At 45.2% G+C, this 15,009-nt stretch overlaps 1 protein-coding gene across 2 annotated transcripts in view; it reads left to right on the top strand.

Moving 5' to 3' along the window:
* The window catches only part of LOC146830894 (fibrocystin-L-like), a 1,907,335-nt gene that overhangs the window by 1,384,587 nt on the left and 507,739 nt on the right, over positions 1 to 15,009 (top strand). For both annotated transcript variants that reach the window (XM_085605084.1, XM_085605082.1), the window contains exon 48: positions 286 to 527. In XM_085605084.1, the coding sequence (XP_085461210.1) occupies positions 286 to 527 (242 nt within the window). The remainder of the gene's footprint in view (positions 1 to 285; positions 528 to 15,009) is intronic.

The following is a 15,009-nucleotide window of genomic DNA, read 5'->3' as shown; positions in this document are numbered from 1 at the left end:
GACCAGCATGATTATGAGAATAATTCAAGCATTCCTTGTGTCACCTCTTTGATTTTCCCTGTTGGATGTGTCTCTGACATGTAATAGCTGATGGCTTGGAAGCAATCCAGTTCCTATTGGAAGCTGTGATGAAATACATATTAAAGGACCACAAACATAACCAAGAATAGTACAGTTTTTAAGAGTACTGGGAATAAATTCAGTTGAGTCACAACTGCTGGTTGGTTGAATTAAATCAACACATGTTATGTGCATGTTTATTGATATATTTTTGTTTTATTTCAGGCTAAGTCAAAGTCAAAATGAAAAGACAGTAATAACACAAGTGTCAGAAGATGGCAGAAGCCTTACCATCAGCAACCCTCTTGCTTACAAACATTTGGGGATATCAGTTACTCTGTCTAATGGAAAAGTGTTTGAAGCAAGAGCAGAAGTTGGCCTCCTCACCAGAAATATTCTAATTCGTGGCAGCGACAATACGGAGTGGCATGATAATGCTGCAGCCTGTCCTGAAGGATTTGATCCAGGTACATTAAGATTACTCTTTTAGATTTTGTTTAGAAAGCATTGACTTATGAGAAAATAAAAAATCACAATAGATTCCCAAAATACTTTAAGTAAAATCTGTATTCCAGTGTTGTCTGGCTTGTGTCTTTCTCTAAATTGAGGAAAATTGTAACTGAGGCAATGTTAAGTGAAGTTTTGGATGGAAATCTGCTCTCCACTGTGACTTTGTTAACACAAACATTTCTCAATAGGACACATTCACCAAGATCTAAAATGGCGAGGTCAGCCAAATGCTAAGGCTGTACAGGTAGCAAAATGTCATGGGGAAAATGCAGGGTTCCTTCACCTTAAATTCTTTAGACATTGTATGCATTAATTTATATTTTATATGGCTACAGTTTTGCATTGCCCATGTCGTGAAGGGTGTATACTTACACATGGATGATGTAATTGTGGTGTCATGATATCCCAATATGAAGGCAGAAAACATATCTAAGACTAATTTTGGAAGTTTTGAGATGTTCTTGCAATCAGAAGGTTAAATGGTCTGATTACTTAAATTGCAATCACCATAACCCCAGGTCCAAAGTCTTATTATTGCGTGAAGTGAAGCCTCACCTACGACATGAACATTGATGCTCCTACATATGAGAAATTCTTTAGACAGTTTGTGATCTCTACTGTTCTCTTAAAACACATGTAGTTCCATGTTCTAGTGGTTTTTATAGCCAGGCTGCCCATCTCCAATGTAACTCTTAAATGCTTTTAGCTGCAACAGGAAACATATATACATCTTGAAGCACATACATCTGCTAAATACTTTCTAGAAAGTATATGTAGCACCTGTTTATGCACCTTGTGACTTTTGTATAAAAAAAAGCAGATTCACCTTTAATCGCAGCTTTAGTCATTTGTCCAGTTGCTCCTGGTGTGGTCTAATACACAAAGAAACATTTTAACAGTTTACAATCAACACAGCGTGTGCTTATTTTGGTGATCTGGAAAACCATAGGGTACACCAGAAGGTCTAAAATATTTGTTATAAGTCAAGTAGCATCTCCCCAATGCCTAAGAAATAAAGGGAGAAGGAATACACTACAAGTGCAGTCTACATTACTGCTCTGAGTGGGATCTAAGCAGTTGCCAGGCTTACCCTGTGTTATATACGAAGAAACAGTGGTTCCAGTGGATAATAAAGAGATGATTTAAACAATGAATCTGCACAATCGCGATGCATATGTAAGGACTGATAATGTCAGGGGGCAAAATTAAATCTCTACACAGTGTATTCAAGATGATATTTTATAGAAAATAGTATATACACTTCTTTAAATCAAAAGCGCAAAACTTTGTGCATGGTGTCCCCAAGTGAAAAATGGAACCAAAAAGTGACTATACATTGTGAAACAAACACATTTTTAGTACCAGGTTTCCATAAATTTATAAAGAACGGCAATTTAAATGCATTTTGACAACAGTCCACATAAGCAATGATGCAGGCTGGGTAATGGTCCGTCCTATGTACTGGTCGACGGCGTTTCGACCCTTCTGCGAATGTAGGGTCTCTTCAGGACTAACAGTGTAGGGACATCTAAAATAAATTAATAGGAATTAGCAAAAAGGCCCATATACCGGCACAGATGCGAGAAACTATAAAAAGGACTTAAATGTACACTAATTACCTGGATTGTAGAAAGGAGCGCAGTCTTAGTAAAGGTGTAGTGCCTTAGTGAAAGGTGAAAAAAGAGAAGAAGAAGAACTCACGTGAGGACCCAGCCGGGTTCTTCAATGGTGTGTTCAAGGAGAGGGAAACAAGGAATGTTATTGCCGCGTGAATAACTGATGGCAAATAATTGAATTACTGGGCGCAATAGCCATAGTACTCGATGTAAATAATAAAGATACCTCACGTGATGTAGGGCTGGCTCTACGATGATACGTATATGTCAATGTTATCTTCAAAATTGTTGCTACCACTGTGGTGCTCTGTCTTTCATTAATGAGCTCCACTCAATGTTGCCACTTATTCACAATTAGTGGAATCGCAATAGGGTAACTGTAAAAGTTAAAGAATTGTGCGAGGGAAAGCAGTTAAAATAGAGGGGAATTAGGGCTGACACAGCGCCTATATTGCGTTATTACTTACTTTGGACAATGCGAGTGGACGAGTCTCCGCGAGTAACGCTTGTTATTCCCTGGATCTGGGTTTGTTCCTGGTGCAATGACCACGAGTGAATGCGCTGCCATGTTAATATACACGGAGTCCCGCCTTTTCCGCCTATCGGTCGGCAGTTCGAACAATGGAGCACCGAAATTGCGAGCGATCCATTGCTCAGGATGCCATGGGAACAGAACCGGCAAACAGACTAGTGCCTTTACAGCGATAATGCAGAACAATGCTCTAAATGATATAATTGCATTTTCTAACGTGAATTAGTGATCTAGTAAATATATTACTATTTGCGTATAGTAAGGGAGAAAAACGCAACAATAAGCATTTGACAGCTCTGTCTGATCAGAGCAAAATTACAGTGTGTACACAGTGCTTACACGCACCTTAATAGGTTCGTTACATTTTGGACATGATAGACTTAAGTTTTCAACATGATGTCTGTCATACACCCTCATATAGAGGATATTTGCTCACATTCTATGAACCCTCATTACTACAAAGTACAAACAATAATGAAATCGATGTTATACATACTTTAATATAGATATCAATATGAAGGATACCTAGATAAGAACCGGTTTCTTTAAAATGGGCTGCATATATATGGCGTCTGAACTGTTGTGTTGGGAATATATACAGAATGGTGATATATGACTGTTGGTAGGGGCATTGGTTACAGAAACGTTCTACGATGGGTTATGAAACAGATGGTGCTCTATTCATTCATTAGTCTCAGTGTAAGTTAGTGACATAGCCTCTCCATTCCTCAGCGGAATTAAGGCCCTGTTCAATTGAATTAATCCTATCTATCCATCTACATTCAGTACGTTGCAGTATGTTTGTAATATCTCCTCCTCTCTCTGGTAGGCAGGCGATATCAATCACCTGCCATTTGAAATCGTTAGCAGTGTGATTTTTCTCCATGTAGTGGGAGACCAAGGGAGCATTGGGAACTGATCTTCGGATGCGGCTCCGATGCTGGCCAATCCTCGCTTTGATAGGTTGTTGAGTCTGGCTTCCCCTGTGAGCACTTAAGATGACAACTCTAACTATACTGCTGCTGAAGTTCCCAAAAGAAGCAAACATTTCAAGTAGTAAGTGGCATTTTCACTGAGGCAAAATAACACATCTGCTGAATTTGAAGTTTGGATTGCAAATTTAATATTTTGGGCTTCAGTCACAAAGCACAATATACATGTGTACATTTACTGGGAAAAAGTCTATACTTTTTTGCTATTTACCATTTCCAAGTGAAGATTTACATTTAGGTACAGGTTACATGTCTCCGCCCCCTCAAATAAGATGATCCAGTCTCCTACAACAATAATCGCAACTGTAAAGTTACTATTAGTAATTTCTAACTCACAGGATGCGATCTCGGTAACTAAAGAGATCTCGCTACGGCAAAGTATAGAGATAATTATTAAAGTTTATTCTTTAAACAAAACTACAAATATTTTTATGTAAAAGGCAATTGTAAATTACATTTAGATAATTGTTTTTAATCTACAACAAAAAAAATTAAATGGATGAGAGCATTAACTCATAACCTTATTTACTAACTAATTTAAATATATCAATGTATTAATTACTAATATTTTTAAACAATAATTAAAATAAATCCCACCCACGGAATTGTTTTTATATTTATTATATAGTATACTTAGCTAAAAGGTATATGTTGAATTAATGTAAAATGTCTTTGCTTTTAATTATTTTATTATTACAATTTTGTATTATTTTTGTAATAAATATTCATACAGTATTTACTTTAATAAAGTGGAAATATGTAGGGAACAACAATAAAACCTACTACTTACGTATCTCTAAAGCCCTAACGGGAACACAGCCAAAGTGTGGTGAAAACTACATATCTGCCATTTACTTTTGTAAACACAGCTACTGGGCAATGACATACTGCCTTGTGATCGCCATATACGTGGTAAACTGTGAGGTTACTGCGGTATTCTGTGGCACTATAAATAACTTTAGTGTTTTGTCACTTATAACTTTAATAGCCCTTAACCTATTTGGAGCTAACAACAAAAATTACCCTTTCCACCCATTATATATATATTCCTGCAAACTTTCCTCTACATCCGCTCAGCCAGTTTCACACTAAGTCTTTGTAAATTCCACTCTCCTACACCACACGCCACTCCAATCTATAGCACTACTCTCAAGGGCACTCCACTCTATTCTATTTGACTCCATGCCACTCTACTCTATGCTGCTCTACTCTACTCTACGCCATTCCACTCTATGCCACTCTTCTCTACGCTACTTCAGTCTACACCACTTGACTTTACGCCACTCTACTCCATTCCACTCTATGCCACTACAACACTCCACTCCTCGACACTCCACTCTAAGCCACTTGACTGTATGCAACACTTCACTCTATGCTATTCTACTCTATGCCACTCCACTCCAATCCAGGCTACTCCATTCTATGACACTCCATGCTACAATATTCCACTCTACGACATTCCACTCTGCGGCACTCCACTGTATGTCACAACACTGCACGCTATTCCACTCTATGGCTCCCCACTGTATGCAACTTCAGTATGCACCACTCCACTGTATGCCCCTAACCTCTACACTACTCCACTCTACGTTACTCCACTCAATGTTATTCCATTCTACTCCACTCTACACTATGACACTTCACTTTATACCACTCTACCATATGCTACTTCATTGTACAACACTTGACTCTACGCCACTCTACTCTATTCCACTCAATGCCACTACACTCCACTCCTTTCCAATCTACTTCATTCTACGACATTCCATGCTACAATATTCCACTCTATGACACTTCACTCTATGGCACTCCACTGTACTCCACAACAATGAACGCTTTTCCACTCTATGCCACTCCACTGTATGCAACTTCAGTATACATCACTCTACTGTATGCCTCTCCACTCTACACCACTCCACTGTATGCCACTCCACTCAATGGAATTCCACTCTACGCCAGTCCACTCTATGCCACTGCATTGTACCCCAATCCGCTGTGCACTACTCCACTTTACACCACTTAACTTTATGCTACTCCACTGTTCGCCACAGTAATGCATGCCACTTCACTCTATGCCAGTGCTATGCTATTTCACTCTACAATATTCCACTGTATGCCGATGTGCTCTACGCCACTCTACTCTATTCTATTCCACTCTATGGCACTCCAATCTATGCTATTACACTCTTTTCCACTCCACTTCATGCCACTTCATTCTATGCCACTACATGCTACGCTATTCCACTTTTCAATATTCCACTATACGCCTATGGACTATATGCCACTGTATGCTATTCTATTCTATGCTTCACCCCTTTACACCACTCTACTCAATGCCACTTCACCCTATGTCACTCTACTGTATGCCACTCAAAACTGTCAACCCACTGTATGCAACGCCAATCTGTCACTGCACTCTATGCCCACTCTATGCCACTCCACTTCATGCTACTCCATTCTGTGCCACTCCACGCTATTCCACTTTATGCCTTGTCACTGTATGCCCACCACACACTGCACACTATTCCAATCTGCCCTATTCCACTCTAGCTCACTCTACTCTACTCTGTTGCACTCTACCCCACTCAATGCCACCAGATTCTACACAAACCCACTCTACGCCATTCAACTGTAAACCACTCTACTCTAAGCCACACTACTGTACACCACTTCATGCTACTGCACTCACCACCACTCCACCATGTTCAACTGTATCACACTCGACTCTATACCACTGTATGCTACTCCACTCTACACCGCTTTACTGTATACCACTCTGCTCTAAACCACTCTGCTCTATGCCACTCCTCTGTACACCACTCTACTCTATGCTATTTGACTCTATGCCACTCTAATGCATGCCACTCCACTCTATGCCCCTACAGTTAGTGACACTCCACTCTAAGCCACTGTACTCTACACCAATCCACTGTACACTAATCCACTGTACATTATTCCACTCTATGCCATTCCACTGTACGCCACTCCACTGTATGCTACTCCACTCTCCGCCACTTACTGCTATGCTATTCCACTCTGTGCTATTCAACTATACACCACTGAACTCTATGCCTCTCTACTTTATGCTATTCTGCACCATGCCGTCCCACTCTATGGCATTACTCTTATCTACTCCACTCTATGTCACTTCACTGCATGCCTATCCACACTAATCCACTCCCCTCTAAGCTTTTTCAATCTACACCACTCCATTCCATGCCATTTTATTCTATGCCACTCCTGACTATGGTATTCCACTTTATCCCACTCCACTCTCTGCCACTCCAATGTACGCTAGTCACTGTATGCTACTCTACTCTATGCCATTGCACTCCAGTGTTATTACTCTGCTCTCCCCCAGTCCATGCCACTCCACTCTAAGGCACACTACTGCACATACCTCAACTGTACATCACGGAGCTCACCACCACTCCACTCTACACTGGTCCACTGTACAATACTTGACTCTACACCACTGTACGCTACTCCGCTCCTATGACATTATACCGCTCTAGTCTATGCCTTTCTGCTTTAAACTACTCCGCTTTACACCACTCCACTCTATGCTATTCAACTCCATGCCACTCCATTCTATTCCACTGCACTCTATTATGCTCCACTCTGTTACTCCTCTCTATGCCACTCTACTCAGTGTTATTCCACTCTATACCACTACACTCTACGCCACTGTACACTACTCCACTCTACGCCATTACACTCCATACCCTCCACAGTAAGCTTCTCTGCTCCACGCCACTCCATGCTACACCATTCTGCTTTACAACACTGCACTTTCCGCAACACCATTGTATGCTACTCAACTCTAGGCCACTCCACTATGCCCCATCTACACCACTCAGCTCAATGCTACTCCTCTCCACTGTACGGCAATCCAATCTGTGCCACTCTCCACTTTACTCCATTCTATGCCACTCCACGCTACAATATCCTACTCTACAGCACTCCCCTGTAAACCACTACACTGTACACTATTCTACTCTATGCCACGTCACTGTATGCCACTCCACTGTATGCCCCTCCACTCTATGCCATTCCACTGTATGCCACTCCTCTCGAAGCAATTATACTCTATGCCACTCCACTGTACACAAATCCACTCTACAAAACTTCACTGTAGGACACTCCACTGTATGCCTCTCCCCTCTATGCTATTCTTTTCCACTAAACGACGCTGGACTTTATGCCTCTCTACACTATGTTATTCCGCTCTGTGCTACTCCACTCTATGGCATCACTCTACATGACTTCACCTTATGTCACTCCACTGTATGCCATTCCAGTCTAACCCACTCCACTCAGCACTATTTCAATCTACACCACTCCATTCCATGCCACTCAGTTCGGCGCCACTCCACACTACGGTATTCCACTCTACCTCACTCCACTCTGTGCCACCCCACTGTACGCCAGTCACCGTACGCTACTCGACTCTATGCCATTACACTGCTCTCTACCCACTCTGCTCTACCACTGCACTCTATGCCACTCATCTCTATGCTACTCCACTCTATGCCACACCACTCCATACCAAGCCACTCTACACTATTCCACTCTATACCACTCAATTCTGTGCCATTCCAGTCTACACTATTCAACTATACGCCACTCCACTCTACACCACTCCACTCAATGCCATTGCCCTGTGCGCCACTCCACTCTATGCTATTGTACTCTACACCACTCCACATTATGACGCTCTACTCTATGTTATTCAACTCTATGCTACTCCTCTCTACCCAACACCACTATACAAGACTCCACTCTTTTCCACTCTATGCCACTCAACTCTGTGCCACTGTACACAACTCCACTGTACAGTATTCCACTATACGCCTCTCCAATGTATGGCACTCCACAACACTCAACTTTGTGCCACTCCAGTGTATACCACTCCACTCTACACTATTCCACTCTACGCTTCTCCACTCTACGCCACTCCACTGTGCGCTACTCCATTATATGCCACTCCACTGTATTCTATTCCACTCTACACCACTCCATTTTACTCTACACCATTCCATTTTACTCTATTCTACCCTATTTCACTCCACTGTATGCCACTCTACTGTATGTTAATCCACTCTATGCAAATCCACTATATGCCACTCCACGCTACACTATTCCACTCTATGCCACTCTACGCCACCTCACTCTAAGCTGTTACACTTGACTCTATCTATGCCACTCTTCACCCTCCACTTGATGCTTTTCCACTGTATGCCACTCTACTCTACTCAATGCCACTCCACTCTATGCCACTCACGTCTACGCTATTCCACTGTATGCCACTCCACTCTACACCAATCTACTCTACGCTACTGGACTGTGCGCCACTCCACTCTATGCTATTGTTCCCTACATAACTCCACTTTTTGCCCCTCTACTCTATGCCATTCAACTCCATGTTGCTCATCTCTACGCCACTGTACGCAACTCCACTGTACTGGTTCCACTCTACATTTCTCCAATATATTCCACTCCACGCCATTCCACTTTAAACCACTCCACTTTACGCCACTCCACTCTAAACCACTTTACTTTACACCACACCATTTTATACCACTCAACTTTATGCTATTTCACTGTACTTCACTTGATTCTACGCCACCCTTCACCACTCCACGCTTTGCTATTTTACTCTACATCACTGCACTTTACACTAATCTACTCTACACCACTCGACTCTACTCAACTCCACTTTACATCACTACATTCTACACTATTCTATTCCACGCCACTTAACTCTACGCCACTGTACACCACTCCACACTATGCTATTCCACTGTACACAACTTGACTCTACACCAATCTATGCCTCTAAACTCCATGCCATTACACTCTTCCACTCTACACCATTCCACTCTATGTTATTCCATTCTATGCCACTCTACACTTCTCCACTCTGAGCTATTTCACTTTATGCCACTTGACTCTACGCTATTCTACTCTATGCCACTCCACCTTACGCCACTCAACTCGATGCTACTCCACTCCACTCTACGCCAATCCACTCTACTCTAGTTCACTCGATGCCACTCCACTCTACACTATTACACTGCATGCAGCTTCACTGTACGCCACTCTGCGTCACTCAACTTCATGCTATTCCACTCTACGACACTCCAGTGTATGCCACTCCAGTCTACTCCAATCTACAATACTCCACTGTATGACACTGTAATCCATTTTACTTTATAGTACTCCACTTAACAATACTCCATTCAACGACAGGACACTCTATGATTTAAAACACTTTTTATTATAAAATAAAACCAATAAAATTCAATTTAAAAAACAAAGGTTAAAAATTAGTTATAGTTCGGAAAACAATATTTACTTTTTCCATACAAGCCAAACTTAAAGTGCACAAACATTATAAATTCTACAGTTCTAGATATACCATAAAAATGTTATTTGCGCATTACCTTCAATAACTTGGGCACCTCCGAATACTGGATTGTCAATGCACAAGTCACACTACATTAACTATAACTCGCCACTACACAATGCGTGGTGTTCTCAAAAGTAATCTAATTTGAGATGACATAAGTGTGGTTATGAATGCTATAATTTCACATAATATAAGTGATGTAATGTAAAAGGGTATAAGCAGTTTGTTAGATCTGGGGGTCTCTAGTTGGCAGGGTAGGTACCACTGTCCAAGTAGGGACCCTTGCTTCTAGTCAGGGAAAGGGGGATACACTGTTAAGATAACCCCTGCTCACCCTCTAGGTAGCTTGGCCTGAGCAGTCTAGGCTATCAAAGGCAATGTGTAAAGTATTTGTACCAACACTCACAGTAACACAGTGAAAACACCACAGATTTACTCCACACCAGTTTTAGAAAAATAAGGTATCTTTACTAAAAACTTCACAAGACCAAATACTACAGACAAACCAACATATAATTCAAAAAGGTTACTTTAAAGATAGTTCAAGAGTTTGCAGAAAGTACTCCAGGATGTAAAAGTCAGTGTCCTGCACAATGAGACTCTCAATGCACAAAATGCGACACTTTCGTGCCCAACAGTACCTGTAGTTGCGATAAGGTTCCCAAAAGCTATAACAAGGAAGCTTGCAAAGGCGATGCGATACTCCTGAGATCCTGGGGAGGCTTTGCAGCAGCCCTGCTTCACGCAACAGAGGTGGATGCGCCGGCTCCGATCTGTAAGGGGAGGATGCGATGACTTTGGCCTTCGTTGCGTAGGTTTCTTAGGGGGAAGCTTCACGCACAGGTTCGGTGCGACACTCTTCGATGTGGTGCGATGCGTGGCGCAGCGTTGCCTTCCGGCGCCGCAACTCTTGATGCGCCACGGAACGGGACTCTGCGTCGACGCACGCAGCGACTGGAGACTTTCACGCACCGGCAGTGGTGCGGTTCGCAAACTGGTTCTGCGCCGACCCTCGGAATGCCAGGAATCTTCACGCTTCGGGACGATGCTCGACGCACTCGGCGATGCGGGGACCCTGCGTGTTGCGATGGTGCCGCGATGAAATTTTCCACGCACTCTCGTCCTTGCGACACACAATCGGATGATGCGTTGGGTACCAGTCACTCTTGTTCACTCTTCTGCTTCCCAGCTCCCAAACACAGCAAAACGACCTCCTGAGGCCCCAAGACTGGGCAAGCATTCCAAGGCAGGTCAGAACTCTCTCAGCAGAGTTCCAGGGGAGCTGGTGGTGAAGTCCTTTTGTTCCTGGGACTTCTTAACAGGGAGCCAGCTCTTCTCAGGCCCTTGGAGATCAGAATCAAAAGAAGGGGACACAGCAAAGTCCTTCCCCTCTCCTTGGCAGCAAAGCAAAACAGCAAGCAGGCAGTCTTCTCCTCTTCAGTCCTTTTCAGCTTTCTCCTTGGCAGAGGTTTCTTCTTAGTTCCAAAGTGATCTAAAATTTTAGGTGTCTGGGGTCCTCTTCTTATACCCCTCCAAGTCTTTGTCTCTCTTTGTTCCAGTGGGGGGATTCCCCTGCTCAAACCGGTTCCTGGGTGTGCTCTGCTCTGGAGCACCTGGTTCCTTTCAGAGTGAGGGGCAGGGTGGTTAGACGCTCAGCAGGAGGTGGAGCCTTCTTTGTGCCAGCAGAGGCAGAGTCCTCAGCCTGGCCAGCAGGGGGTGGAGCCAGCTTTGTGTTTGTCAGGGGCAGCCCTATTCAAACCCAGGGACTAGTCCTCCCACCCATCTAAAGCAGATCTCCCTATTCACCCTGCTGCTGACTCATCCAGGCTCCTGGAGCCACCTAGCCCATCACATGACACCAGTCAGCCAACCAGCACACAGGCACACAGGAAGGTTAAACAGGAGAATAGCTACTTTCTAAAAAGTGCTATTCTCACACAGTGAATTTAAAAACCATCTTGCTAAAAAGATGTATAATTAAATTCTGAACACAGAGATACCAAACTTGGATTTTCTATCTTGCCCTTATGGGAAGATAGGCATGTAAACAGCCTTCCCCATTCTATCCTATGGGCAAGATAGCCTCTCAGCAGTGAAAAACGAAAATGGCTGTAATTCACTACCAGGGCATGTTACACACCTCAGTACATGCCCTACCTTTCAGATACACTGCACCCAGCCCAGGGGGGTACGTAGGGCCACCATAGGGATGCCTGACATGTACAGAAAGGGAAGGATAAGGCCTGGTCAGTGGGTGCACTGGCCAGGTCGACATGGCAGTCCTGGACTGCACATAGGCACTGCAAGCAGGCCTAAGACATCATTTTAGCGCTACTCCTGTGGGTGGCACACTCAGTGCTGCAGCCCACTAGTAGCATTTGAATCATCAGCCCTGGCACACTCAGTGCACTTTACTAGGGGCTAACAGGTGAAACAAATATGCCAATCATGGATAACCAATCAATATAACAATTTATACAGAGAGCATATGCACTTTAGCACTGATCAGCAGTGGTAAAGTGCCCAGAGTCCTATTGCCAACAACCACGGGTTAGAAAAAATAAAGGAGGAAGAAGCAAAAAGTTTGGGGATAACCCTGCAAAAAGGGCCGTTTCCAACACAACCCCCTTCCAGCCTAAAGCCAGGGTAGACCAAGCGATACCTCGATGGGATTCCCTGCTTAGGGCGATAGAACACGGAAACTGGCCCAAACAGCAGGGCACTATTCCTGTTCTACGCCTTCCTGAACCAGGTTGGATCTCTCCATCCATACTCTCAGGGTCCACCACGCCAACCCATGTGGAACCCTTCTCCTCACCTGTGGACACCACCTGTGCAGCACCTCGCCTTAACTTGCTCACAGGTGTGTCCCAACAGACAGACAGCAAGCCGCAGTGCCCAGTGACAGTGGTCAGGGATGAGACCCAGGCCTTATGCCTCTCAGGGCCCTCAAACCCCTGTGGCATCAGAAGGTGGGGGGCAGTAGCCCCAGGTGCTTGGCACCCTTTGTCCACTTCCTTTCCTGTCAGGTCTGGTCTGACAACCTGGCACTGACCCACCAGCCCCGGGCCTGTATCCGGTGGCTGGACAGGAGGCTGGGGTGGACTGTTCTACACCCGGTCCTCCTCTTCCTTGGGGCTCTGTACCCTCCCACCTGGAGCGGTACCCCTTTCTAGAATAGTCAGGGCACCTGTGGCAGGTGTCCTGCACCATTCGCCCACCAGTTCAGGGGTTCTATCCTGCAACTGGGATTCCAGGTCAGGGGGGACACCCCGGACCTGGCCCTCCAACCTAGGGTCTACACCCTCCAGGTGAACCGGGGTCAGAGGCGAGGACTCTCTCCCTCTGCACCCCCTTCCAGAGTTCTGCACCCTCCTACTCGGAGCAGTACACCTCAAAGACAAACTGGTAGAGACACTGCTTACAGATGTCCCTCCCTCCAGTTCAGGACCTCTCTCTAGCAACTGGTCTCCCAACCTAGGGTCTAAACCCTCAGGTTGCACCGGGGTCAGAGGCGAGGACTCTCTCCCTCTGCACCCCCTTCCAGAGAGCTGCACCCTCCCCACTGGAGTGGCACCCCTGGAAGCCAAACCGGTCAGGACACAGCTTACAGATGTCCTTCCCTCCAGGTCAGGTAGATCCTGAACCTGGCCTCCTAACCCAGGGACTAAACCCTGCGGTTGCACACCTGCCTGGCATGCCAGGACTTCTGGGGACTCACACAGTATCTCCCCGAGGGTGACACATGATTCATCTGTCGCGTGACAGTCTGGCTGGCGCAGATCTCCCGGCCCCTGTCCACCTGACAGTGCGCGAATATCCCCCAGGATAGAAGTGGTGTCACCATGGTCACTCCTAGGGGACTCAGCCCTTCTGGCTGGTCCCTGACCCACTGGTTCTCCCACTGGGGAACACATCCCCCTCTCACCCCTCAGTCTGGACTTCTGCACCCTCCCAACTGGAGCGGTACCGCCAGACACCAGAACCACTGGAGCTCTGTTTACAGAGGCTCCAGGTTCTCCTGACACTAGGAGATCCTCCTCAAATGGCCTACTAGCACTGTCTAGGCCCCCAACCTGGTGTTCCCTTAAGGAACCCTCCAGGCCCTGAGACTGGGTTTCGGGCACCTTGGGACCCACAGTCCCACACTCACTCCTTCTCCACTGAGACAGGACGTGAGCCCCTACACCCCTCCCACTACACTGGGACCTAACCGGGCTACACTGAACCTCTTCCACCTCACAGGTCTGGAAGATATCTGGGCCACTCCTTTTGGGATCACTCCCCAATGCCTCTCCAGACCTTTTGGCATCCAACCAAAGGTCTGCCTCCAACGCAAGCTCTCTGGAACCAGAGAACTCACACTCCACCGGGTGTTGGCATAGCTCTGGAAAACAGGGACTTAAAATATGCTCTCCAACAAATGAATCACACAGCCCCCCACAGTTGTTAACCAAGCTACCGTTTGCCTCACCCTCCAGTGCCTCACACAAGTACCCCACACCACTCTCCTGAGATTGGCAAGACAGTACCTGACTGTCTCTGTCACACAACTCACACTCTTCTGGGCGCGGTCTTCACACTCACACACCAAGGTTTCTACCATGGGGGAACCCCTCTCCCTGTACCTCTCATCTAGGGTCAGTAGAGTGTTCCTCCCACCACTAGGAATATGGTCCCCTGTGCCAGTTCCCCAATCTACTTCAGGGACACTGCACTCCACTGGAACTACATCATAAACCTGAACCCACTGGTGTATGTCAACCCCCTCCCACAAGTTAGGCGCCACATCTCTGGGTGTTTGTACCTTTCTCTCAGCACTAGAACTTACAATCTTGCTGCCACCATCTGAGCTGGACTCCACCTCCAACTCAGCAAAGCTCACTT

This window comes from Triturus cristatus, chromosome 5_1, assembly GCF_964204655.1.
Source record: "Triturus cristatus chromosome 5_1, aTriCri1.1, whole genome shotgun sequence".
NCBI lineage: Eukaryota > Metazoa > Chordata > Amphibia > Caudata > Salamandridae > Triturus > Triturus cristatus.
Note: the sequence above shows the minus strand (reverse complement) of the source record. Positions and strands in the feature narration are given on the sequence as shown.